This window comes from Heloderma suspectum, chromosome 6 (assembly GCF_057233095.1).
Source record: "Heloderma suspectum isolate Gila_16-S chromosome 6, 16-S_ref, whole genome shotgun sequence".
Lineage (NCBI taxonomy): Eukaryota > Metazoa > Chordata > Lepidosauria > Squamata > Helodermatidae > Heloderma > Heloderma suspectum.
The window spans coordinates 65327526-65353940 of NC_139463.1; the positions used below are offsets into that span (position 1 = coordinate 65327526).

Sequence of the window (26415 nt, forward strand, 5' to 3'; positions counted from 1 at the left end):
CTTTTGCCCCCACTGAACTTCAAACGCCGAATCGAACACAGACGAGAGGCTTCAGTCTATAGCTTTTAATCCATTACTTCACAGGGTCACACAGATGCAAATTCTCAGTGACTCTCAAGTCTACCAGGAAATGCCTTCAGGGGGTTCAAAAGGTAGCTAAAAAGGTTGCCCGCCGTTTGAAAGGAAGGCAAGGTGGTCTCAGTAGCCTAACTTAAGGGGTGGGGGGAGGTCTCTGTCTCACTCGTGAGGCTTCTAGGCGCAGCTGTTCACGCAGGGCCAATTGGGTAGACCGTCTAAGTTCCGCCCTGGCCTTCTCTCTCTTGGCTCTACGTCTGCACTTGGCATCTATTGATTCAGACTCCCCAAACCCCGCCTCTCCCTGTTCGCTATCTCTCACGGGGGCGGGGGGTGAAGAGGGCCCCTCCTCCTCCAGCTGGACCTTTGAAACCTGAAGAGCCTGCCTAGCCATGTCTGGACTAGCCTGGGAAAATGCTTCCCCCATGTCTGGCAGTTCTTCTTCAGAATCTGAACTAACATCCCACTTCCTGCGCTCAGAAACACTCCTGACACTGAGGGCTGAGGAGAATAGGGACACCAAGGAGAGGGAAGGTGGCTTTTGTCCTTCATGCCTCTTTTCTCCCTCCTCCCCTGCTGAGGAGGAGAGCAGCTGACCTTGGGGCTGCAGAGCTCCCCCACTTGCCCCCTTTGTCTGGCCGGCTCTGTGCAGCCAGTCGCCACCAGCCACTAGTTGCTTGTGCTCCCTTCCTCTGCTCCCTCCTCTTGTCACGTCTGCCCTCGCAGGAGCAGCAGCAGCAGCAGCAGCCTGGGACCCAGCTGGGAGCTGGCTCCAATAAAAGTACAGGAGCGAAGACCCGATGAGACCCGCCAGCACTACATAGCTGATTTGGGTTTATAAACTGCTTTGAACTTCCCAGAAAAGGCTTTATATAAGTATCTATCTATGGCCAGATCTACACCTTGTGTCATATCATTACAATCCCATCATGGTAACACAATATCCCTCATGCACATTTATACTTCATAGGACACACAATGACATTTGTAGCGGTATATTGGATAATGTGGAATAAAAAGCGGGAAATCACACTACAATAGCGGTATATCGATGTGTAATGTGCCCCAACAGTTATTGGTGCACTTCAATACCATTATAAAGCAGTAGTGTCCATCTAGGGCTTCTCCACACAGGGCTTTTATCCTGCTATTGAGATTACCCATGCACGGAAGTTTGCAGGCCCTTTAGAGGATCTCCAGGGCATCTCCTGCACTAAATGACCTTTCTTCTGTTTTTTAAAATATTGGAGATAATGAGCTATCAAATTACAGTGCTTCAGTTCCGCCTTCTGTGAAAAAGGAAGAGCCACAAGAAGAGGAGTGAGATCAATGAAACATATGGAAGACTCAGATAAGGGCACTGCTGTAGTGGTAAATCTGGAAATGCAGGAGCTCATTGTGACAGTCTCCAAGGGCAGTCCAAAAATTTCAGGCCGCTGTGCCGATCCATATCAACAAACCAGTTCTAGGAGTTTTCATCTCCACCAGGAGCACATCTTTGGCAAAGCGAATAGGTCTTAACTGCCCATTCCAGACCAAGTCATCCCACAAAATCCTTTGCATTCCAACATGGAACAATATGTTGCTTCTTGGAAAATTCATCCCCCCCACAGCTTCAGTGAGGATTCCCGCTAAGCTCAGAGGGAACAGGGAATCCTGAGGGGGGTGGCAGATGACATCAGAGTCCCTGCACATGAAAAAAGTGCCGGAGGTGCATCCCTGCCTCCACTACACCACTGGATAAGGGGGAGAAAGAGGGAGAACAGGGAAGGGGAAAAGGAAGCGCGTGTAATGGGAGCCCATTGTGATCCTGCGTTTAAAATGGAAGCAGAACACCCTGTTTTAAATGCGGGATGTTAGGCTGGTGTGGAGATGCTCTCTACCTATCTATCTCTATGGGATAGTTAATACTTTGGAAGACAGAAATAAAATTCAAAGTGATCCTGATAGACTGGAGCGCTGGGCTGAAAACAACAGAATGACATTTAATAGGGATAAATGCCAAGTTCTGCACATAGGAAAAAGAAACCAAATGCACAGTTACAAGATGGGGGATACTTGGCTCAACAACACTACAGGCAAGATGGATCTTGGAATTGTCGTTGATCACAAGCTGAATATGAGTCAACAATGTGATGTGGCTGCAAAAACGGCAAATGCTCTTTTGGGCTGCATTAATAGAAGCATAGCTTCCAAATCCCAGGATAGGGATAGAAGTGACCCTCTACTCAGCACTGGTCAGGCCTCATCTGGAGTCCTGTGTCCAGTTCTGGGCACCACACTTTAAGAAGGATGCAGACAAACTGGAGAGGGTTCAGAGGAGGGCAACGAAGATGATCAGGGGACTGGAAACAAAGCCCTCTGAGGAGAGACTGAAAGAACTGGGCAAAGTTAGCCTTGAGGAGACTGAGGGGAGATAGGATGGCACTCTTCAAGTCCTTGAAAGGCTGCCACAGAGAGGCAGGCCAGGATCTCTTCTCGATCATCCCAGAGTGCAGGACACGGAATAATGGGCTCAAGTGACAGGAAGCCAGATTCGGGCTGAACATCAGGAGAAACTTCCTTACTGTTGGAGCGATACGACCATGGGACCGATTACCTGGGGAGGCGGTGGGCTCTTCCATGCTGGAGGCATTCAAGACGAGGCTGGACAGCCACGTCAGGGATGCTCTGACTTGGGCTCCCGCCTCCAGCAGGGGGTTGGACTCGATGGCCTTGCAGGCCCCTTCCAACCCTGCTCTACGATTCTGCCTGTCGACCAATCCATCGTGGCGCGCGCGGAGAGATGCGTCTAGACTCCGGGTCTCCCGCGACCAGGCTCAACTCACGAGCGACTGGTCTCCGGAGTACCCCAGCCCGTGGAGTGCGGGCATCCTCGCGTCCAGCGCACCAGCCTCGCCTTTGCCGCGGAGTTCTTGCACTCCAGCGCTGTGGGGAACGGGAGGCACGGATGGACGGGGCCGCCTCCCGGGCGCACGCGCTGCGACGCGGCCCGCACTAAGACCCCGCGGAATCCTCCCGGGCTGCGCCCGTCCTCCGCCCGCCCGCTCCCCGGGGCCTCCGGGCGCCCGGGCAGCTCCCGAGGACCGAGCCGCCGGCCGCAGGGACGGCATGGCGCGGAGAGGCCGGGCGCGGCTCCTGCTGGCGCTCGCGCTCCTGGCCGCGGCGGCGCCCGCCGCCGACGCGCAGTACGAGAAGTACAGCTTCCGCGGCTTCCCCGAGGCCGAGCTGATGCCGCTGGAGAGCGCCTACGCGCACGCGCTGGAGCAGTACGAGGGCGAGAGCTGGCGGGAGAGCGTGCGCTTCCTGGAGGCCAGCCTGCGCCTCCACCGCCTGCTCCGGGACAGCGAGGCGCACTGCCGCCGGGAGTGCGCGGGCGGCGGCCCCGCCGGGCAGCCCGCGGGGGCGCCCGGGGACCTCGGCGGCGCGGGCGCGGGCGCGGGCGCGGCGGGCGCGCCGGCCGAGGCGCTGCGGGAGATGGAGCTGTTCGGGCGCGTCCTGCAGCGCGCCGCCTGCCTGCGGAGGTGCAAGAGCGGCCTGCCCGTCTTCCAGCTCCGCTACCCGCCGCTCGAGACGCTGCGGGGCTTTCAGCGCCGCGCCCCGTACCAGTACTTGCACTACGCGCTCTTCAAGGTGAGCGGGCGTGGGTCGCCGGGCGGCTCCGGCGCCGCGGACTGCCCGCCGGCACCGCCACCTGGGCCAGGGCCGAGCCCTGGGGCGGGCGCCGGGGGCCAGGGACGCGCCCTGGAACTGGGGCCCAGGCACGAGGGACGGGGCCTGGGACTGGGCCTGGGAGACTGGGGCCGGGGACCAGGGGCTGGGAGACTGGGGCCAGGGGACTGGGAGACTGGGGCCGGGGGCTGGGACCGGGGACTGGGGGCCAGGGCCAAGCCAATCTGGTTTCAGTGCCAGGGCTCAACCCTGGAATGGATGGATACTCCTGAACTGGAACAACGCATTTCCTTCGCTACTAATTGGCTACAGAGAGTTCCCCTGTGCCAGGTGGAAGAGCTTCTAGAGTAGAGGATGCTGTTTCCAGGTAGATCGAGGCTTTGGCAGCACCCCTTCCTCTTGAGATGAAGCACTGACCACAGGAGCCGCCCCGGAGAGTCCAAGGAGCACAGGCCCCGCTCGCGACTCTGCCCGTTCGTGAGCGTTCGTGAGCCCCGCCAACATTTCCAAGGGCAAAGGAGACTTGGCCAGGGCCTTCAAACCGGACCCTGTTTCCCGACTGATGTTCCTGGAGCTTTTTCGGACCGGGGCCCCAAGGTACCTTTAAGACCAGAGTGGGGCACCTGTGGCCATCTCGATGGTGTTGGACCCCAAATCCCATCTGCCCCAGCCAGCATGGGATGATGGCATTGTAGCCCAAGAACATCTGGAGAGCCCCAGTTTACCCATCCCTGATTTAAGGCAAGCTCTTACTTTGCTGCTCCTCCAGTGTTTATCAGGAGACTTTGGCGGGGTCTTCGGGGGTTTAGAGAGGGTTTTTTCCTAATGCCAATTGCCGCTCCAGGGAGGGAGCCATTTTTGCCAAGATCGTGGCTGGGGAAGGAAGGCTTAAACTCCCCTCCCTCCGCGCTGTGGTGCCAATCACAATCCACACACACGCACACACTTGGTATTTAATTTTTGGAACCCGTGCCATGATTGATAGTCATTAAGGCTGCAATCCTATGCATGTTTAGACAGAGAAAACTCCTACAACTCCCAGCTGGGCATTCCCCAGCTGGGAGTTGTAGGAGTTTTCTCTGTCTAAACATGCATAGGATTGCACCCTAAGGTAAGGTATGCTCTGCGGGTATCTCATATTACAGACTCCCTACAGGGAAGGTATTTCTGTACTGGAAATGCATGTAGAGACGTCACACGTGATGCTTGCACATAACAGGATTTTTGCTCTGTGCATACATAGGTAAAGGAAGCTGTGGTCAGGATGTGGTTCCCCGGCATGAAGTCCACTGAATTAAAAATCTGCATGTGCGATTGTCCCATTTGGATTTTCCATCAAGATCGGCGCCCTTTAGGATCCCAGCTGGGGAGCTGGGATTGATTACGACACCACAGCACACATACGTGATGTGTTTGGGGAGCAAAATGCCTGAACGTATGTTCGGCGTACTTTACAATCTACATCAGGGATGGGTAGCTTGTGTCCTCCAGATGTTGTTCGTCTATAGCTCCCATCAGCCTTAGCCAACACAGCCAGCCAATGTTGATGGATCATGGGAGTTGTAGGCTGAAACATCTAGAGGAACACAAATTCCCCACTGCTACATGCAGGATTCACATTATTTCCAATATGGAAGCTGAAATGTATAAGGCTGCCTCAGAAGAACTTCACTTGCTTTGGATTTTGTCTCTGGTTTGAGCATCCAGCTGCTACCGTCTGGGCAGGAACAGAAGGCAGGCCTGATTCAGCAAGACCCGGCTCCATCCGTTTCGGTAACGGCTCTCCACACGGCACAATCCATTCTTTGTGCTGAGTGTATATTCCTTTCAAAATCCATGTCCCTTCCAAACTTTCTGTTTAGGAATTGCGTAGCATTGAACATATATGTAGATCATCTTTTTTCTTCCATTTGAGATTTGTTTTGTTAGCAAAACACCCACCTGCCTGCACACTTGCGGGACATGACAATGCATGTATGGGGCTTTCGTGCTAATTCCTACACAGAAGCATTTTCCACACGGGTTTTTTTTTGGTGATATATGAAACAATCCTCTGTGGGTCCGTGGGGCAAAGTTGGAATATTTCCCATCTGTGGCTTTCTGGCTCCGGACGGTGCTACATTTGCTGGCTGAAAACCTTTCCCGTTCTTCTTATCTTGCCTCTTTCCCATATGCTTTCCCCTTAAACACCTTAAGTCGGCATTAATCTGCCCTGGCCCTTTAAGTCTGGGCTGCCAGGAGAAGGCTTAGATGAGCAAGCAGGGCTTTTGCCAGCAGCTTCTGGGTTTTTCCCCTCTCCTCTCCTCCCCCTCTCTCTTCCTCCCCCTCCTTCACCAATGAGGTAGCCCCCCCCCCGCCCTCCTGTACGAAAGGCATTGCAATGCCACGTCCCCGGTATTCGGACTCCTGCCTTTCTTGAGCAGACCGAGACGGGAAGGGTTGCTGGATAGCAGATTCCGTTCTGAGCCTCTCCGGGCCTGTTACTCCTCGTCAGGCTGCCCATCTTTGTGGTGTTCTGAGGCTGTTTACGACTTTGTCCACGTATGAAAGTGAGGGCAGAGATACCGGATTAGCCACGGAGTCCTTTGGGCAGAACGGTGTCACCCCCTGCTGCACTGTGACACACACATGCGGTGGTCTGGAGGCTTGAGACCTAGTGGGTTGGCAGGGTGAGGAAGCGGGAGGTCTTTCCATGGAGCAAATCGGCATGCTGCCGTGCGCAGTGCAGTTAAAAGTGGCCTCTTTGTGGCCGTCAGTTCTTCTTTGTGAACTTTCGGTCTCTCCCATCCGGATTCTCCACTGTTCTGGCCTACATTCTGGGAAACACACGGAGGTTGTCCTGTGCTTTTTTTCCTGCCTCCTGAACTTCTGCTGGTTTTGTCATCACGTTTGTGGACTTGCCCTTTTTGGGTCAGGCAGACTCAAAACCTCTCTTCAGGATTGCCCCTGCCCTTAGGCAGAGTGAGACCAATGCCTCAGGCTGTGGTTTCTAGCAGGGCAGGGGCAGCATCAGCACCCCCCAGCCATTCTTCCCAAGCTCCCCCCCACCCCAACGTGGACAGGTTCAGGTTGCACAAGTAACACCTCATGGGTAAATACAGACGTGGTGGGTAGGCCAGGCCTACCCTGAAATTAAGCCTGTTCTGTTCAGATTGAACCTGCTCTGCTCTCCACCCCAAAGTGTATTGGGAGGCCTCATCCAGAGGAAGGGTTGGGGAAAACCTGATGAAAGGGTAGGGTGGGTGAGGTCCCTTGCTGCTGAATTATATTCCTGGTCTCATTGTCTTTGATGTATGAACCAGTGTTGTCCAGAAATCTATGTGGTTGCAATTGGACTTTACAGTGTCAGAGAACAAGTTTCTAATGAGGTCTAGAAACTTGCTCTCTTTAAAACTAAAAGCAGGTGTCCTTTCTATTGCTGCCTTTCCAGACTCCACGATGGGCATCTCATAAAAATAAAACATCTAGAAAAATCTTGCACCAGAAAATATATGGAGATACTATTTTTTTTACTGTGAGGGCAGACTTTGCAAAAGACTGCGCTGCCTCAGGCAGGCAAGGACAACCCCTGCCCCTTGCCCCCCAGTCCACATGTTCCTGTCCAGCACCACCGAATGGCACGAAGGGGAATCTGACAGAAGGCCGTCTCTGCGCTCTGCCTCATCCTGAATACAGTAGTTCCTTTCTTTGCTCCGGAGCAGATGAGATGTGTCCAGTGGTGCTCCTTCCTTCCCACGTCAGCAGACCATTCTGGCATTTCACGCCATGATGAGAACAGCAGACACTCATGGGGGTTAGAGAAACCTTGATGATGTAATGAGAAAACCTTGCTCTCAATGTATTGTGGCGGAAGTTGACTTTGAAGAAGCCAAGCCATAGGGATTGTGTGGGTTCTGTTCCATGAACTCACTGCATTGGCATTAGTACTGCATGTAGAATGTAATATTCTGAGAATCTTGGATTTCCTTTTTTTCTTTAAAGAAAAGGAAAGCACAAGTTTCTAGCCCTTAAGGTTGAAAAAAAAAAAAAAGGCTTAGAACTCGACAGACCCTAACTTGTGAAATCTCAAAAACCAGAGTGGAGGACCGTGCATTTCTTCCAGTGATAAAGCCACTTCTCCGCCTTCTGAGACAGCACCAGATATTGTCCTAAGAACTTTCCACAAAGGGGCCCTTTCGAGCAATAGCGCCCTCCCGCTATTTATATATTATAATATATATATATATTATATATTGGTGTATAAAGGGGATACACCAGCCTGGTAGCCATGGATGGAACGATGGAAGCTGTTATAATGTACTGCAGCCTTCCCCAACCTGGGACACTCCAGACATGTTGGACTACAATTCCCATAATCCCAGATGATTGGGCATGCTGGCTGGGGCTGATGGGAGTTGTAGTCCAAAACACTTGGAAGAAACCAGGTTGGGGAAGGCTGATGTATGGCCTCCCCAGACCTTCCTGAGCAGGCACACCTCGGTAAGGGGTTGGAATGGCTTGGGGTTAATCAGCAGTGAAGGAGGCCTCTGGTAGGGGTGGACGAAAGTCACTTACCTTTTCTCGCAGCTTGTTCGCGGTGGGGGGGAGCACTTCGCTGCTCCCCCCGCGCAGTTCAGGCCGGGGGGTGAGGCTTCCTGCCTCGCCCGGCCGAAATTCAGGCCGGGGAGGAGGCGCCTCGCCCGGCCGCGAACGCGGAAGTAAAAAAAAAAAAAAAAACTCCCCCTGATAGGCTACGTGACGATTCACGTAGCCTATCACGGCTGACTTTGCAAATCTAGCCGTGATAGGCTACGTGAATCGTCACATAGCCTATCAGGGGACTTTTTTTTTATTTTCTTTTATTGCAGTGGCGGGGGCGGCAGCCGGTCGAAAGACCGGCTGCCGCTCCCGCCCCGCTCGAACACCCGACGAGCCGCCAGCCGGACCCGCCGCCGGGAGGGACATTCAGGGAAGGTAAGTCCCGTCCCGGGGGGGGCGGTACGGAGGATTTCTCCCCGAAACTTGTTCGGGGGGCCGAACACGTTGGCGCTCGGCCCCCCGAAGTTTCGGGGAGAAATTCTCCGCCATCCCTAGCCTCTGGTTGGTACTGGTTGAGGACAGAGGAGGCTGGTGGCTCCGATGTCAGTGGGGCGATGAATCCACTCCAGGTCTCTGTCAGAACCAGTCGGACCTCTGAAGGAGCTATCCAAGTGGGGCGACGAATCCGCTCCAGGTTTCAGTCAGAACCAGTCGGAACTCTAAAGGAGCTATCCAAGTGGGGCGACGAATCCGCTCCGGATGTCAGTCAGAACCAGTCAGAACTCTGAAGGAGCTATCCAAGTGGGGCGACGAATCCGCTCCGGATGTCAGTCAGAACCAGTCAGAACTCTGAAGGAGCTATCCAAGTGGGGTGACGAATCCTCTCCGGGTGTCAGTCAGAACCAGTCAGAACTCTGAAGGAGCTATCCAAGTGGGGCGACGAATCCGCTCCGGGTTTCAGTCAGAACCAGTCGGAACTCTAAAGGAGCTATCCAAGTGGGGCAACGAATCCCCTCCGGGTTTCAGTCGGAACTCTAAAGTAGCTATCCAAGTGGGGTGACGAATCCGCTCCGGGTGTCAGTCAGAACCAGTCGGAACTCTGAAGGAGCTATCCAAGTGGGGCGACGAATCCGCTCCGGGTTTCAGTCAGAACCAGTTGGACCTCTGAAGGAGCTATCCAAGTGGGGTGACGAATCCGCTCCGGGTTTCAGTCAGAACCAGTCGGAACTCTGAAGGAGCTATCCAATTGGGGCGACAAATCCGCTGCGGGTTTCAGTCAGAACCAGTCGGAACTCTGAAGGAGCTATCCAAGGTGCACCTTGGGTACTTTAGAGTTCTGACTGAAACCCGGAGCGGATTCACCACCCCACTGACATCAGAGCCACCAGCCTCCACTGGTTGGAGGTGGTCATGAGCCGGTTTGCGCTCAGGTTTGCTGAATCTCTTTTAAGGGTGGTGGTGGGTGGGAAGAGGTGACAGGTCAAAAACGCTCTGATCTAGCAGGCCTGCCCCAGGACCGCAGCACCCGTGACTCGCTGGGGGTGTATTTTGGCTCTTCCCAGTTGCTTGGCAACTCCACTGTTCTTACAGCTTCAAGCTGGCAGGAAAAGCAAGCCATTTACCCAATCCTCTGGTGAGCTGCACGGGGCTGATGGACTGCATTCAGCCAGGTGGATCCCACGTTGCGCCCGCCTGCCCTACCCTACAAGCCTGGCGTGTGGAGGCTTGCTGTGCTTAGGCACTAGCAAGGGAAAGGGGGCAGTCGGCGCATTCTCAGAATCACACTCGCTGTTGCTACTGTGCATGTTCCAGGACTGAGCCCTCGCTCTGAATGTTTCAGGGCGTTGGGGCACCGTTCCCCTGGGAAATTCTCCTGGGGTGTCCCATTGAAATGGATGTCTGTCTTAGCTCCCCCACATTTCAATGCAGGTTTGTGCAGGACAGAGCCTTGCAGACCCTGAATTTATTGAAAGAACCCTGGATATCCCAACTCTGAATGAAGTTGGGTGTAAGCAAGCTCGCCTCATTCGGGCTTTTTAATCTACATGTCGGTGTGATTAGGACTGGATCCTTAGATTGCTTGGGGTGAGCTCACACTGTTCCTTGGCATAGATCATAGAATCTTAGGGTTGGAGGGTGCCTACAAGACCATCGAGTCCAACCCCCTGCTCAGTGCAGGAAGTCTGATTCTCAGGGAGTTTCCCATCCAAGTACTAACCGGGGCTAATCCTGCTTAGCTTACGAGATCAGAAGAGATCGGGCGCATCCAGCCCTTTGATGGATGGTATGTAGCACAGTGGGGTATCAGAGCGCTTGTGCATACCTGCGCACCATGCATATCGCATGAAGAATTGCACACGTGATGTGGCATGTATGTGCAGATGTTCATCTGTAGGATCTCTCCACCCCTTTTTTCATGGCACGTGAATTGCACTTACATGCTGCGTCACCCACAATCAGGGCTGATGTCAAGGGTAGGCATGGTTGGGCACCTGCCAAGGGCCCACACCTCAGCAGGGGCCCACTGACAAGAGCCCCCTGGACTTGCTCCTCCTCTTCACCGTCACAACCTGCTTGTTCACCGGCCTTTCGCTCTGGCCCAGATAAGGGTGGTGGTGAAAAGGAGGAGGAGATGCCAAGGCCTGCTTGGTCACTGGCTCTGTGCCTGTCAAGCAAGCAAGTGGCAGTGATGAGGAGACAAAGAGGATGTGGAGCAAGAGCAGCTGGTGACCACGGCGGTGAGGAGATAGACTCACTGAGGGAGGTGGCCCACTGAGGGTGTCTTGCCCAAGGGCCCTCAAAAACCTGGAGCCGGCACCATCCAGAATATCATACCCACTGTTGGATTGGGGGGCGGTTGTGTAGTGAGAGCCCTTTCACGGGCTCAGATTCTGTAATGCCTTAAACTATTGGTCTTCAAGCTGTGGTTTAGGTGGGTAGCTGAGTCACAGGGTGTCATCACATGAGGCAGAAATCCTGCAGCCCTATCAGGCTTTCTTCCGGAGTCCTTCTGGCATTGCGATCGGCACAATACACATGCCTCCCACTTTTGTGATGATTTTTTGGGGCCGTTTCCCTTGTGTGGAAGTTCCCTGTGTTCTGTTTGTACAGCCACTAGATGGCACTGTGACATTACGCTGATACCGTGGGTTCCTGGAATTACACATCCTCTTTCATGGCGGTATAATTTATTACTACATTATTGTCGAGTTAAATCACTGCAGGATAAACCTAAAAAACCTCAGGAGAGGCACGGGAGAATGACAATGTCATGCAAAGGACCCGCAACGTCCATGGGTGACCCACCACGAGTGCACGATAACAGCCTTGTGTGATGGCACCCACAGCCTGGTCTAAGACAGGTTGCAACAGTGGCACTCCCACCATGCAAATATAGGATAAAAAATTAAGAAACGTGTGCATGTTTTGGCTGAAGGTAGCTCCTGGACCTGAAAAGGTTGATGCCTACTGCCTTAAACTATTTCTTCGTGCTTTTCCCCAGACAAATAAGATTGAGAAAGCCGTCTCAGCTGCTCATACATTCCTGCAGAAGAATCCCAAGCATGAGATGACCCAGAGGTACCTGAATTATTACAAGACTATGGTGGATGTGGACGAGTATCTCGTAGACTTGGAGGCGCAGCCGTATGAGGTGAATGGAAGAAGTGGTCTTTGGGGAACTGGAGAAAGGGGGAGCCGATGTCCTGCCATGGGACCTCTGCTGGAAGCTTTAAATAAACCTTCCCCAACCTGGTGCCCTGCAGATGTTTTGGACGGCAACTCCCATCAGCTCCAGCTGGCATGGCTGGGGTCAGAAATGCTGGGAATTGTAGTCCAAAAAATCTGGAGGGCACCAGGTTGGGGAAGGCTGCCTTAAAGGTTCTGGATGTTCAAGACAACAGCGCTAAGTGTGCCGCGTCAGCGGGCTCCATTGTTCTGACAGGTTGGCCCGTTGCCTGCTGCTAGCCTCTGTCACCCCAAAAGAAGGCTTCACCGGTCTCCAGACACAATCAAGTGGCAACCCACAACGGTGCACACATCCCTGATGTGATAAACAGCATCCCAGTGCGTGCTTTGAACAAGAGATGCTCTTCTTCAGGGCAGGGGGGCATTTAAGGTTCTAAGGAAATTTCCCCTTCTGTTACGGACTCGTACCTCAGAGGTCGTCTTGGAAATGGACGTCAGCTTGCCGGGTCGGCGGCCTCCACTGTTCCTGTCGTTGCAACCCTCAAGGACATTTTTAACCCGCCTTTCCGGGCACAGGGCCCGCACACGTGTTGGCCATGGAGCGTTGCTTTGTGGGCTGCCGTGCCGTCTGCAGGCAGAAACGCACCCTGTGTATTCAGAGATGTCTAAGTGCCAGGTTCAGTGGGAACAGCTGGAGGGAATGGATGTCTCCATTCGGGCCTATAGCCAGGGGGCCTGGGTGGGCCTGCCCCCCTAGATTTTATCTGCCCCCCTAATTTTTTTACAAACACGTACTTAAAAAGCAGTTTACAATTTTGTTTTTAAAAGGCCTGCAAACCAGATGAACTGCCCCTCTACTTCTTTTGTGCCCCCCCTGTCCTTTTAGGCTGGCTATGGGCCTGTCTCCATTTTTGCCTTTCGTCTCCATTTTTGCCTTCTTGCAAACTTTGCTGGGGCATCTGGTTGGCTCCTCTAAGAACACCAAGCTGGGTGGCCGATTGGGCTTCACCCGGCACGACCAGTCTTAACTTCAGGTTTGTGGACTCCTTTGTTGCCCCTGACCTGCCATCTTCCCTCTACCTGTGCATAGGCCGTTTTTGTGCGAGCGGTGAAGCTCTATAACAGTGGAGATTTCCGGAGCAGCATTGCCGACATGGAGCACGCGCTGTCCGAGTACTACAAGGCCTACGAGAACTGCTTGGCTGGCTGCGAAGGCAGCTACGAGCTTCGTGAATTTAAGGACTTCTACCCGGCCATTGCAGGTAAGGGTACTGGGGAAGGTGTAGCCATTGACGGTAAGGGCAGAGACACGCCGTTGCAGCAAACCCCGGGCGCTGGGGACAGATCAGCCATTGCATTGGGTGTCACGATCCCTCATAGTTCTGTTTTGAATCCTTGTTCACCCGGCGGCTTTTTCTGGCGGCTGGCGGTTTCATACGTCGAATATGCTTCCAGCAGGGAGCAAAATCTCCTGATTTTGTAAGTGCTTTTTTTTCTTGATAAAGCAGTGCACCATTCAACGCAGAGGCATAGCAAAGGCTGCGAGAGAAACTGCAGAATTATTTTATGCTTTCAAGATATGTTGCGTTTTCAGTTCGGTTGGGCACAGGCCTGTTCTGACCCAGTGGTGTACCTTTAAAAAAACAACCACTGGGTACTGTTTGGCCTCAGTCCTCTAGCCACACCCCAGCTCTTTTAACCGCACCCATTGGCCATGCTGGCTGAGAATGATGGGAGTTGCAGTCCAGCACATCCGGGGGGCACCAGGTTGGGGAAGGCTGGTTTAGTTCTATCTCCTCACTTCTGTGGCTTTTCTTCAGAGAAGCAAATATGGAGTAGCAAGTAATATTTAAATAAAATACGTCTGAGCTTTCCTTCACCAGGGCCAGCATCTCTTTTTTAAAAAGAAAGAAATTGAGCACTGCCCTCCCCTCCTTTGATAGCAAGAATGCAACCCCCCCCCCTTTTTTTTTTTTAAGGCTGGTAGTTTATGCTGTTACTCCAGTACCTACCACTGGTGAACCTTTGACTGTACCTGTTCCCTTTCACCCTTGTTCTGATGGGGGCGGGGGCATAGATCCATTTCCTGTCATTCCTCTCTTCTGCCTTAAGCTTCAGCCCACTTCACACCTTGGGTTTTATTTTCTCTGTGGCAGGGAGCCAAAGTGACGTGCACGGGAGCGTCTCGGCTCTTCCTCTCCCAGTGGTGGCCTCCTGAAAAGCCCTCCCCTTCTAGAAGTCAGGGGTCCCTCTAGAACAGCACCCCAGGAGGCATGAGGGGCTGCCCCAAAAGGAAGAAATGGCCACCGCACCACACCCTCTTGAACTGCAGAAGTGCGTTGCACGGGCCTCTTTCCTGTGTGTGGGGCCACGTGGAGGAACATCAGTGAAAGGTGGGCTGCCCTTCAGGGGTGGGGAGTGTGTTGGCCTCCAGATGTCATTGGACTACAACACCCATCATCCCTAGCCACATAGCCAATGGTGAGGGGAGTTGCAGTTCGACAGCATCGGAAGAGCCTCGTGTTCCCATCCCTAATGGACATGGATGCACCTTGCAGTAGCCAGACGCCATCTTCATGATGGCTGCAGCTGGAAAAATGTCTCTGAGGCTGTGGCACCAACTGCTGGCCACTCTGTGCATAGTCCACACATAGCTTAGGTTGGCAGCAGGTAGAAGATAGATCGGGCTCTACTGGTAGATCTCTGGGTGTTTGGCAGTAGATCAGCAAGGGTGTTTGACTTTCGGTGGTTTAACAATAGCCTAAAACAGGCTGCCACACTCAAGAAAGCTTGGGGAAAAGCAAGAGTAGAGCTGCTGTGTGAAAGGATTTGTGGATGAGCTCCAGATCTGCTGCTGAACGTGAATTCTTGGGCTGAGCATGTGCTCAAAGGCACCTGGTCCCTCAGTTCTGTCTCTCCCTTCCTGAGCCAGTGTTTTCCACCTGGCTTCAGCTGCTGGACGTCAGGGTTCTTGTAGATCCCGCAAGCCTAAAGTCTGCCCATACCTGGCCTACGTCTCAGTGAAATTTCTCGGCATGATCCCTCATGGGAAAGAATTATCTGGGGGAAATAAGCAGGTAGCTTAGGGATGGCACAGGTGCCCGATTCGGTCCAAGAATCTGGCGGACCTGCTCTTGCCCACACCCCCAAGCCCCGCTCGCTCCCTGCCCATGCTCGGCAAATGGCCTGCACTCACCCTAGCAGCCTTGTTGAGCTTCGCGGTTGCCATTTTCTGAGAAGTAAAATGGTGATCACAAACGTGCAAATTTGCGCACAAAGAAAAATGCGCATTTTTGCAAAGGCACATATTCACATATGCGGAAACACGCATTTTGTGAATGCGCATTTTTGCATATGCATGAAAATGCGTATTTTATGAAAAATGCACATTTTTGTACACACACTGTGTGCCTTTGCAAAAATGGCTATTTCACACATGAGAATATGCACTTTCGCAAAAATGCGCATTTTTGCGCATACAAAACATGCGCGTTTTTGTGGTCACCATTTTATTTTTTTATAAATGGTAACCGCAGAGCTCAACAAGGCCACTGGGGTGAGTGCAGGCTGCTCGCCAAGAGTGGGAGGGGCTCGAGTGCAGTTCGGGGACTGGTGAGCAGGGGCAGGGGCTGGGCAGGAGTCCAGAGAACCCAGATGGGGGTGAGTTCGCACATCCCTAAGGTAACTTGTGTATGCCAAACTGATTTCTCTTTTAAATCACGTTCTCCTCTTTGACATCTCTTTTCTAAAGTTCCATCTTGGTTTTTTCCAGCCTTTCATCCTCTGACCTTCCCCCCACTCCCTCTTTGCATCACTGTCACTTTTTACTATACATTATCCACATTTTCCATTGAGGAAAGTTCAATTCCCATTCATGTGCCCCATTTTTAAAAAGGAGGATCTACTCAGCGCTCATCCCCCAGATCTTGTTTTTATTGCCAGGGCTCTGGAACAGATGGGTGGCAGTAATAATTGAAAGAGGGTGCCCCATTAACTAAATACCATGTGGAAGAAAAGGGTCCATTGTGGCATCAACCAATTAGAGATGGGACGTTGGTTGCTAATGTTGTAATGTCATTCCATTACATACAAGTATGTATTTGCATTTTAAAACAATCAAATGCGTATGTGTGAAGGTCTGAGGCCTACAGAGGCAAGGAAAAGAAAAAGGTCAGGCCTAAAGGCCTGGAGTTTTTTTTGTTGGGAGGGGGTATCCCTGAGAGGAGTAGTTTCATTTTCCCGGTTAAGTTTCAGTTTTGTTTCCCCAGTTAAGTTTCATTTCTTCAGGTTTGAAACAGTACTTTTGGTTTGGGGGAAGGAGGGTATAAAAAGAGAGAGTCAGGAAGACCAGACCTGTAAGAGCAGAGTTGGGGAGACCAGAGCGTGAAGAGGGAGCAGGAAGAAGCAACCTGGAGAAGTCTAAGGACACTAGGGTAAAGCGACTTGCATTTTGTAACTTTTATTTTCTTTTAAGGCCTTTTGTATCACTCAGTTCTGTTGTGTAAGTACCTTTAGTTGTGATCGCTTGCTTTTAATTTGCCAGCAAACTTTTGTGGTTCAAGAGTGCCACTCACCCCATGCCTGTAGCCTAAACCCCATGTTATTGGAAAGGGGAAGGTAAAAGAAGGAAGGTGAGACTCTTAAGAAGGAGAGAGATCCTTAAGGAGTTGCTCAGGGGAACCCTGACAGGGTCTTTCCCATCACCTGAGATCCTTTGACTGGAGAGGCCAGGGATGGAACCTGGGGGCCTCCTGCGTGTACGGCATGTGCTCTACCACTGAGTTACAGTTCTTGGGTCTGCCTGTACCATTCGATCTCGCCATAGTTTCAAAATCTGACATTTGAAATGTCGTCGAGAGTGGTATGGAAGTGGAAGACCACCAGAGTTAATGAGAGAGCAAGCTAGGGTGGCAGCCTTCCTCAACCTCATGCCGTCCAGGTGGGTTGGACTGCAATGGCCATGCTGGCTGGGAATCATGGGAATTGCAGTCCAACCCACCAGGAGGGTGCCAGGTTGGGGAAGGCTGCTGTACAGGATGAATGGTAAAATTTTTCTTCCAGGATAACACAGACAGCTGGGGTTTCTAAGGAGCTGGTTACATGAACGTTGCCATAAGTTATTCCTTGGTCAATTGTTGCCTGCATTCGCCCTTCCTGGTATATGAAAAGATGAACTAAAGCAGAGAAGTGTTTTAATTCCATTGCTATCTGCCCCAAGCCATTTTGCATACAGGGGGCTGGAAATCTCAGCAATAAAGAAAACACAGTAACACAGTTGTTTTTTAAGTGCTTTCTGGGGGTCAGGGAAATGCAGCGGCCTGGAGAAGTCCAAGGACAGCTAGGGTAAAGGGACTTGCATTTTTAAACTTTTATTTTCTCTTAATGCCTTTTGTATCACTCAGCTCTATTGTGTAAATACCTTCAGTTGTGATTTGCTTGTGTTAATTTACCAGTAAACTGTTGTGGTTAAAAAACCCAGGTGTCTGAAGTTCCAATCGCTCCACGCCTACAGCCTAAATCCCACGCTATCAGGAACAGGAAGGTAAAAGAAGGAAGGTGGGACTCTTGAGGAGGAAAGAGAGCCTTAAGCGGTTGCTCAGGGTGTCCAGGTCATGAGGTGGAACCCTGACGGTATGTTAATACGCTCAATAAAAAGGAAGTGCCTCAGCCCTTGGAGAAAGCTAGAGCAAGGGAGCGATCCTATGGCTGCTAATCAGCGGCTAGGCAGCCTTAGGATATGTGGTTTTCCAGGAATCAACCTCGGAGCCAAAACGGGGGCGTTCCAGGGGGTGTTCCGGGGCGGGGAAGGCAAAAATGCCAGTACGACACATCCTGTGTGTCATCCAGCAGCCGCCTTCCCGCGGCCACACAGCTGAAATTGGCTGTCTAGCCACAAATGCAGGGCAGGAGAAGCACAGAGGGAACGATCCCCTCCGTGCTTCGCCTGCCCTGCATTGGATAGGCGGCCGCCTATCCCCATAGGATTTGCGCCCTAAATGAGCTCCAGCCCAGAACTACCCCAAGGAACAAGAAATGTTTCTTGGAGGTGGCTATGGGGAAGTGTGCTCAGGATTCTGAAGAAATGGGAAGAGGATACAGATGCATCCCGGTGGAGGTAAATCTTTTTGAAAAATTGAGAATGGCATCTGAGGAAATATGCATAGAAAGAGGCAATACAAGACAGTTCCAAAAATGGTTATGAAAGTGGTGATAATCTCTGGACCTTCTTGACCGTTGGGCAGTGGAAATATATGTTTTGTCTTTTGATTCCTTCCTCCCTCTGCCAACTTTCCCTCCAGATCATTTTGTCGATGTCCTGCAGTGCAAGGTGGATTGTGAGGTTGACCTGACACCCAACGTGGGCGGCTACTTTGTGGAGAAGTTTGTGGCCACTATGTATCACTACCTTCAGTTTGCGTACTACAAGTGTGAGTCCTTGGGGGAGGAGGTTGATTCGGGGAGGGGTGAGATTCAGCTCACTGGCGGATACTGAAGGGATTGTTGCAGACGCCTCTGGTTTGGGATGGGGGTAACAGGCGTTTGCCCCAGAGAGACTCTCCCTTCGCCCTCCTCCTGTAGTTTGTTCCCAGCCTCCAACATTCAAAGATACAAGTGGGGCCTGCAACAAAATGTCGCAGTGTGGGGTGCTCCTGTTCACCAGCTAACCAGCCATGCCCTTTTCTGGGATCTCCCATTCCTCCACCCCACCCCCCTCGCCCCAAAATGTCATGCCCACTGAACGCGCTCGGTTCTCATTGGTCTGCTTTGTGAGGTTCCCCACCCTCTTAACCATTTCCTTCCTAAAGGTTTGTTGTATTTCTGTGACCCTGCTGATTCTTCCCTCTTGTGTGTGATGGTGCTGTTCTGGCAACATAAGCATCCACACCCAGAGACTGAATTCCCTGTTCATATATAGGATATTGCCTCTCTGAATGTGTAAATTCTGTAACTTGTGGCCATTGATAGATCTGCCATTTCTGAATTTGTCTAACCCAGGTTTTGGGATACAATTCCCATCATCCCCAGTGCCTGCCCTCACTGGCTGGGGCTGATGGGGGTTGTGGTCCAGACCGTTTGGAGGGCACCACCGGCTCGGGGCAGGCTGGCTTTGGGAGTCTTCCTCTTCCCTCCCCACTCGCACCAGACATCTCTCCTGCTAACTTGGTGTATCGTCCTCTGTACAGTGAACGACATCAAGAATGCCGTACAGAGCGTGGCCAGCTACATGCTGTTTGACCCTGGGGATGAGGTCATGCAGCAGAACCTGGTCTATTATCGCTTCTACCGTGAGCGCTGGCACCTGGAAGAGGACGACTTCAACCCACGGCCGGTGAGGGCAGGGCACAGGACCTGGCTCAAGGACTGGCACAGCCACCTTCCCCCGGACGCCCTCCGGGGGTTTGGGCAACAACCCCCATCAACTCTGGCTGTTGGCCATGCTGGCTGGGCTGATGGGAGCTGTGGTCCAAAACATCGGGGGGGAGGGGGCTGGATTGGCATGTTGCATTGGACCAAGTGTACATTTAGTTTCCAACGGGCAGGTATCTCTGGATGGTTCACAGGCCTGGTGAGATGGAGAAAGCCATTCCCTATGTCTTTTGCTGCTTTTTAAAATGGTTGCTGTTGCTGTTGTTGTTCTTATTTTGCATAATTATGTACATTTTGAAAATATTCTGCTGCTTCTTGTCATGGGAGCGGTAAGGGTCTGAACCCTCACCCCCTGAACAATGCAGATTATACTGAGGGCTGCAGGTTTTGCCAGGCATTGACTCCAGACTTTCAAGCCGTAAGGTTTAGAACAGGAGTGGGCAACCTTTTTTCCCTCGAGGGACACTGCCCCTCAGAGGTACTTTGTCGGAGGCCACATGACCCCCCAACAAATGTGGCCAGAGCCACCCACAGTCTGTCTGTCTCTGTCTTTCCCCCTCTCTCTCTCTTTCTCTCTCTCTGCCTTTCTCTCCAGTAGGACATCTTTTCAAAGTGCTCCGTGCCTGAGTAGGGACTGAAGAGGCTGAGCTGCCAGAGATGCCTCAGTCCTCATGAAACGTGTCCCCAGGCCGTGATTTCCCCACCTCTGATCTAGAAGCTTCCTTTTAAAATTAAAGGGAAGATGCCGAATCCTGTGTCCGGTCCCCAGTGTGGCACGCACATGGTTGGAGTGGGGCTGGATCATTCTCATTTATACCACGCTGTCAGCACCCACCATCCTTTGGGTGATGAGAAAAGGGGCCCCTGCCCACGAGGAGTTCATCTAGAATTGTGGACTTCTGTGGGGAAGTCAACTGAGGGGAGGGAAAGGCTAGCTGGGGATGGCTGCGCATGAACACAGATGCGCAAGTTTAAGGGTGCTTATTGCTGGGGGTAGGGAGGGAGCCAAGGCCCTGTGGGCTTTGAAGGCAGCGGAGAGGAGGTGGCCCTGCATCACAGCACCCGAAAGCTGTCTGGATGCGTGCTTCTCCGTTCGGGTTGCTGTGCTGCTGGGGCTGCGGTCTCCCAGTGGGGGACTTGCTCGGGAAAGGCGTGCAAGCTGGGTGCACGTCTGATGCTTGAGCGTCTTTTTCCTATGCAAATTCTTTGTTGGGCTTTGCTGCTGTTGCTGCAGTGCGGCAGCTGGAAGCACACGTCCGCACACGCACACACTGCCGTTCCAGGTGCCTTGTGGGTGCAGCCATGCCCTGACCTCGCAGCTGGAGGAGGGTTTGCATGCTGGGGTCCTCCAAGTCTCCTCACCAAGGCTTCCCTGCAACGGGTATCAACGCTGGCGCCAGTTAAAACAAATCTCTTATTATTCATTTATTTAGGATATTTCTTGGCTGCTGTTCAGGGCAAAAGCCCTCCCAAGGCAGCGCACAGTGATAAAACTCACTTCGTTCAAAAAAACACAATACAGTAATAAAAAGAGTTTAAGATGGCAACAGCAGCAAACGTTCTAAAATACGACAAGCACCAGCATAAAACTAAAAGCCTGCAACACACAACTGTAGGTGCAAGCTAGGCCAATAAAACAGAATCGGGAGAAGGCCAGGGTGAAGTAGTAAGTCTTCAGGGCCATCCTAAAAAGTCTGCAATGATGGGGCCTGGCGGACCCCTAGAGGTGTGGGGCTACTACGGAAAAGGCCCTCTCTCATGTGCTCGCCCACCTAACTGCCCTCACAGGTAGGGAAAGGAGAAGAGCCTCCCTTGCTGATCTTAAAATATGGGCAGGCTGAGATGATGTTTTGCAGCTCCCCCGTCTCTTATAACTGACCCTTGCGTTCCCTCCCAACTCCCAGGAGGCCTTGCACTATCACAACCAAACGTCCACCCAGAAGAAGCTCTTGGAGTTCGCCAGGCAATATCTCCAGCCAGATGATGAGGTGAGGTCTCAGGAGACCAGAGCCCATGTGGCACACTGGGGGAGAACCCAAAGCTCAAATCCCTGTTCATCCACACGGCTGACTGGGTGATTTGAGGCCAGTCCTTCTCTCAGCTTAGCCGAAAGCAGAGGAAGAGGTAGGATGGAACCGTGATCAACTAAGAGTTGACTCTCACTCTCCATCAGCCCTGGACTGGGGCTCCAAGCTAAACAGTGCAGAGCTTGCTTGCTTTGGGTCTGAGAGACACTTGATGAATCTCGTGGGTGGGGGGGAAGAGATGTATTTCAGCTTTTCCCATTCTCCAGATTGGAAGGGGAAGGTCTTTCGGCTCTGGCTACAGAAAAATCCATGCTCTGAGAATGAGTTTGCTCTTAGTCTACACCAGCCTCCCCCAACCTGGTGCCCTCCAGATGTGTTGGATTACAAATCCCATAGCTGGCTGGGGGATTATGGGAATTGTTGTCCAACACATCTGGAGGGCACCAGGTTGGGGAAAGTGGGTCCCCAGGAAATATGCCCATGTGCTTTCGTTGCCCGTGCATCCCACGAAGTTAACTCCCACCAACTTGTACCACTCCTGCTCATACCGCAACCCCTTGGTTAATCTCAAAGATGCCACAGGACTCTTGGCAGATCTTAGGCGATGGCTGGGTTTCCACCATTTTCTATGCCCAGAGTGCTGGCTTTTCCGAATCCACCGATGTGCAGGTGACGTGATGCGCATGATACAGCTCTCCAAAACAAAACAAATGACCACCCGTAGTGCATCCAGTTTATAAACGTACAATTTAAACATAAAAAAAATGAATTTTGTAGATTTTAATATTTTACATTTTTACATTTTTAAATCTCTGAACTGGATGCGCCCCTTGGTGGTCATTTGTTTTGTTTTGAGAAATTATTTTGGTTTGTAATTGCTTATAGCTTGGTAAGATACAACCGTTAAAAAATACGGGTTTAGCCACCTTGTGTTGTAAATCATGTGGGCTATGGTTATTTATTTATTTTATTACATTTATACCCCCATCTTTCTTCCATCATGGAACTCAAGGTGGCTACATACAGTTCCCAGGTGGTCTCTTCCCCCCCGCCCCACAAGCCTTGACCAGACCCCAACCTGCTTAGCTTCAGCAAGGGGGCTGCCTCATGTGCCTTCAGGCCATGCCCTGGATAGTGGGATATCCATGAGCAGACTTCCACTTACACAACGGGAGTTTCTCTTCCCTGAAGCCCCCTCCACATACCCTAAATCTACTCTGGAGGGATCCCCAACCCCCGCAGAGCATATTTGGGGAGCACAGTGGGGGACATTCTTCAGTGGGAAGGGGAATTGGATCCACCAGCAGTTTCTCTTCCACTGCCAGAAGGACACCATTGGATACAACCCTATAGATAAAGATATATTTAAACCCTCCATTTTGCCACAGCTGCTGAGATTTCACCAGGCATTGCCCATATGATTTCCATCTTAATTTGACAGCCATATGGACTGGAAACTTGGGGAGGCAGTTGTTTTTCTTTTCCTTCTAAACACTGGATTCTGTGGCCAGTACCCCATTTGCATTTGTGTGGTGCATTTGCAGAAGAACAGAATATCAGTGGTGGAAATGACAGGGAAACTCTTCCTGAGCTGTTCAATTGTGACCAATTTTTCTTTCCTGGCTAAGGGAGAGGTGGGTGATGGTGAGGAGGCAAAGGAACCAGCATTGCCACTGGATGCCGAGTTCGAGGAGATCGGTGACTATGAAGAGGGATTTTTGTCCCAGTGGTGGCAAGAGCCGAGATCAAAAGGCGACAGAGCTGACCAAGGTTATTAATGGCAAGACCGAAGGGCTGACCCTTCACCCTACTTTGCTCAGTCCTGAATGTACTCCCTCCTTCTCCTTCTGGATTCCTTCCCTTCCTGTTTGGTGTTCGTGTTTTGTCTCCCCACCCTTTGTGTCTTCAGCATGCCACCTGGGTATGCCTTTCCATCCATCCATCTGTAGATGCTTGGTTTGGCTTCTGAGCTTGGGCAACTCCCAGAAGGCTTTGTGAGAGCTTGGAACAGGAAATGAGAGCTCCTGCAGCTCCCCTGTGGAAGTCTGGGAGATGTTTCCAGTTCTCATGCATGCACAGTTGCGCTGCTTTCCACCCCTTCCACTCCCTCTTCTTTTTCCGAGTTCTGAAACTCGCAAGTGGACTGTGGCACATGCTGCATGGATCCTGGAGGGGGCAGCAGTGAACAAGCACATTCTGGCATGACTTCCCTGGGGCACGTGAGCAATGTTTTGGCAAACCCTTGGCGACCGGTCCCTGCGCAAAGGCTGGGAAAGTACGTTTTCTAATGCACGGGGTTCTTTGTTCACAGAGAGGCTCGAATGAGTGATATGATCCCCACGTCACCGGCAGATGATGGGGTGTCCTAATTCCTTGCAGCCACCAGGGTTGAAGTGGGCTGTCTGGACCTGGCAGATGCACCCCCTGATGGCATTCCAACAAGTTTTGTGCCTTGGAAACCTCGCTCCCCAGGTCCTTCTAGGTTCTTAAGTTAATGTCCCATCCCAGGAAGGTCCTCCTTCAACACCTCCCATGTAGAACTCTGAATTCCACTCCAGATTGGATTGGCTGGGTGCCTCTGAGCCGGTCCGAGGTGCTGTTTTTTTGTCCTCTGATGCTTCACTTCTAGAAAAGCCCTGTGAGCAGGCATGTAAACAAACCTCCATGCACAGGAGCCCGGCACAATGTCCACTTGAAACCAGCAACCTTGACATTCTGCGCTCGCACACACCCACCAAAGGTGCTGATCTGCGTAACTGGTTTTTCAGGGCCGCCGATTCCCCCTGGAACCAGATGTAAGCCGCTGACCCTTTCCTGGAAGGCAGAGGTGGGCAGATTTCAGGCTTGGCAGATATTTGCTTTTTACTAGACCTTCAAGATCCACCAACCAGAGCCAGATGCGAAACGGTAATACAGAGGAGTCGCTGCACACTTAGATGGCTGGGGGGGGGGGGAGATGACACATTCCTACTCTCCACAATCAACATCCTCCAGGAAACAAGGCTTCAGGCTGACTCTACTTCATTAGTTCATGACCAGCTTCTTTACAAATGCAGATTCTAGGAAACTCTCAGACTGCAATGAAACAGTTAATCCACTCATCTATGAATATCAATAGAGGAGCCGAAGTGGAAGTCAGAGACGTTGCCAGCAGTCTGGACATGAACTTCTCTGCCAGACTTGCTCCGCAGGGATGCCCCTCCCTTAGGGTGGCTCCCTCCTACATTGGCTCCCACGAGTGGCCAACCTGGCGGAGCGTCTGAGCCCTGCCCTGAACTTTTCCCACTTTGCTCTGCCACAGACCCTAGCATCCCTCAAGTCACACCGCTCGCCCTCCTCCTCCTCTCCCTCCGAAACTTGAGTTCTCATGGTGGAGGAATGGGGGAGCTGTTCAGCCTGGGCCATCTGTGTGTCCAGGTCCTGGGAAGAAAGTCTTGCCATATCTGGGCTCACCAGGAAGGGTGCCTCCCCCTGTTCTTGCTGTTCCCATTTTGATTCTGAATCTGAGCTGCCAGACATCTCCGCATGCTCAGATTCATTCTTGACAGGAGGTGTGAACACACGTAGAGCTCAAGAATTTGTATTTAGGACCAGGACTGACCTCTGCCCTTTCACACACAAATCTACTCCTGGTTTTCCCCCATCCCTCTTTCTTTGTTTCAGCAACCTAATTTAGGAAAACAAAGGTATTTCTGTTATTCCTTTTGTTAAACCACTGGAAGTCCGAAACTCTTGCCAATCTGATGCAAATCACCCTGAAATCTACCAGTAAATTCCAGTCTACCTTCCAGCCACCCCTGCCCCAGAGCCTTGCCTGTTAAAGAACCAGACTCCCAGCACGTATTGCTCTGGTTCTGACTGGTATCTGACATCCACGTTGTGTGCCAGAACTCAGTACTTGTGGGCTCCTCTCGGATCTGGTTCTCAAACTGAACAATAGGTATGTTCAGATGGGCCTTTTAAAAGTGCCTTTTAAAACTTCACTGCGACTTCTTTGTAATGTTGTTTTCAGTTAATTTAATGTCTTTGCTTTGTACAGATGTTTTAATTTTTTTAGCTGAATTTTAATAAAATACCTCCCACTGTCTTCAGGCTGTGGTGTTCTTATTTTCTTCAGTCCTCTTATTCAAGAGCTCTCACCCTTTGCCTTCTTACAGCTTGGAGAAGAACCTTCTTTGTCATTCCTGTGTTTGGTTTTGCCGATAACTGGGATCGAGGTTCTGGATGGATGGATGGTTAATGGGGAAAGGAAACTGAGCCCAATGAGTATGTAGAAAATTGTGTCTGGGGGCCCAAGTGGCCGCTGCAGCTCGGAGTGCCTTCTACCAGCTTCAGCTGGTTTGCCAGCAACAGCCTTTCCTGGACAGGGACAGCTTGGCCACAGTGGTCCAGGCACTAGTAACCTCAAGATTAGATTACTGCAACGCGCTCCATGTGGGGCTGCCCTTGAGGCTGGTCCGGAAGCTGGAGCTGGTGCAGAATGCAGCAGCCCGGCCTTTCCAGCATGCAGCTCCTTTGGTGAGGGAACTGCACTGGCTGTATATTCACCACCGGGCCAGGTTTCAGGTTTTGGTGCCAGTGTATAGAGGTGTACATGATAGAGGTGTACAAAATTATGTGTGGTGTGGAGAATGTGGACAGGGAGACATTTTTCTCCCTCATAATACTAGAACCCAGTGGGGTCATCCCATGAAGCTGATTGGGGGGAGATTCAGGACTGATAAAAGGACGGACTTCTTCACACTGTGCATAGTTGAACTATGGCATTTGCTACCACAAGATGTGGTGATGGTCAATTTGGATGGGGTTGGACAAATTCCTGGAGGAAAAGGCTATCAATGGCTACTAGTCCTGATGGCGATGTGCTTCCTCCAGTCCCAGAGGCAGTGAGCCTATGTACACCAGTTGCTGGGGAACATGGGTGGGAGGGTGCTGTTGTGCTCATGCCCTGCTTGTGGGTTCCTAGTCGACAGCTGGTTGGCCACTGTGTGAACGGAATGCTGGACTAGATGGACCCTTGGTCTGATCAAGCAGGGCTCTTATGTTCTTACGAAGCCCTAAACAACTT

The 26415-nt window shown here is 51.9% G+C and overlaps 1 protein-coding gene across 4 annotated transcripts; it reads left to right on the plus strand.

Moving 5' to 3' along the window:
• Positions 1-3026: 3026 nt before the first annotated feature.
• Positions 3027-25440, plus strand: P3H4 (prolyl 3-hydroxylase family member 4 (inactive)). 4 transcript variants are annotated; one of them, XM_084804647.1, is made up of 8 exons: positions 3027-3708; positions 11768-11917; positions 13043-13214; positions 18252-18380; positions 19137-19282; positions 21225-21308; positions 22976-23117; positions 24116-25436. In XM_084804647.1, the coding sequence occupies exons 1-8, from the start codon at positions 3187-3189 to the stop codon at positions 24214-24216; spliced, it is 1446 nt and encodes a 481-aa protein (XP_084660773.1). In that variant the 5' UTR covers positions 3027-3186; the 3' UTR covers positions 24217-25436. The 4 variants fall into 4 exon arrangements, with proteins under 4 accessions (XP_084660773.1, XP_084660771.1, XP_084660772.1 ...); XM_084804645.1 differs by having other exon boundaries at positions 3129-3708; positions 23659-25440; XM_084804646.1 differs by having other exon boundaries at positions 3129-3708; positions 22976-23622; positions 24116-25434.
• Positions 25441-26415: the final 975 nt, after the last annotated feature.

Bases quoted from the DNA above. Each gene is read 5' to 3' on its own strand.
- P3H4 (XM_084804647.1), top strand. From the start codon at position 3,187: ATGGCGCGGAGAGGCCGGGCGCGGCTCCTGCTGGCGCTCGCGCTCCTG. The intron at 18,381-19,136 runs GTGAGTCCTTGG...TCCTCTGTACAG, and splicing joins TCAGTTTGCGTACTACAAGT to TGAACGACATCAAGAATGCC. The intron at 21,309-22,975 runs GTGAGGTCTCAG...TTCCTGGCTAAG, and splicing joins ATCTCCAGCCAGATGATGAG to GGAGAGGTGGGTGATGGTGA.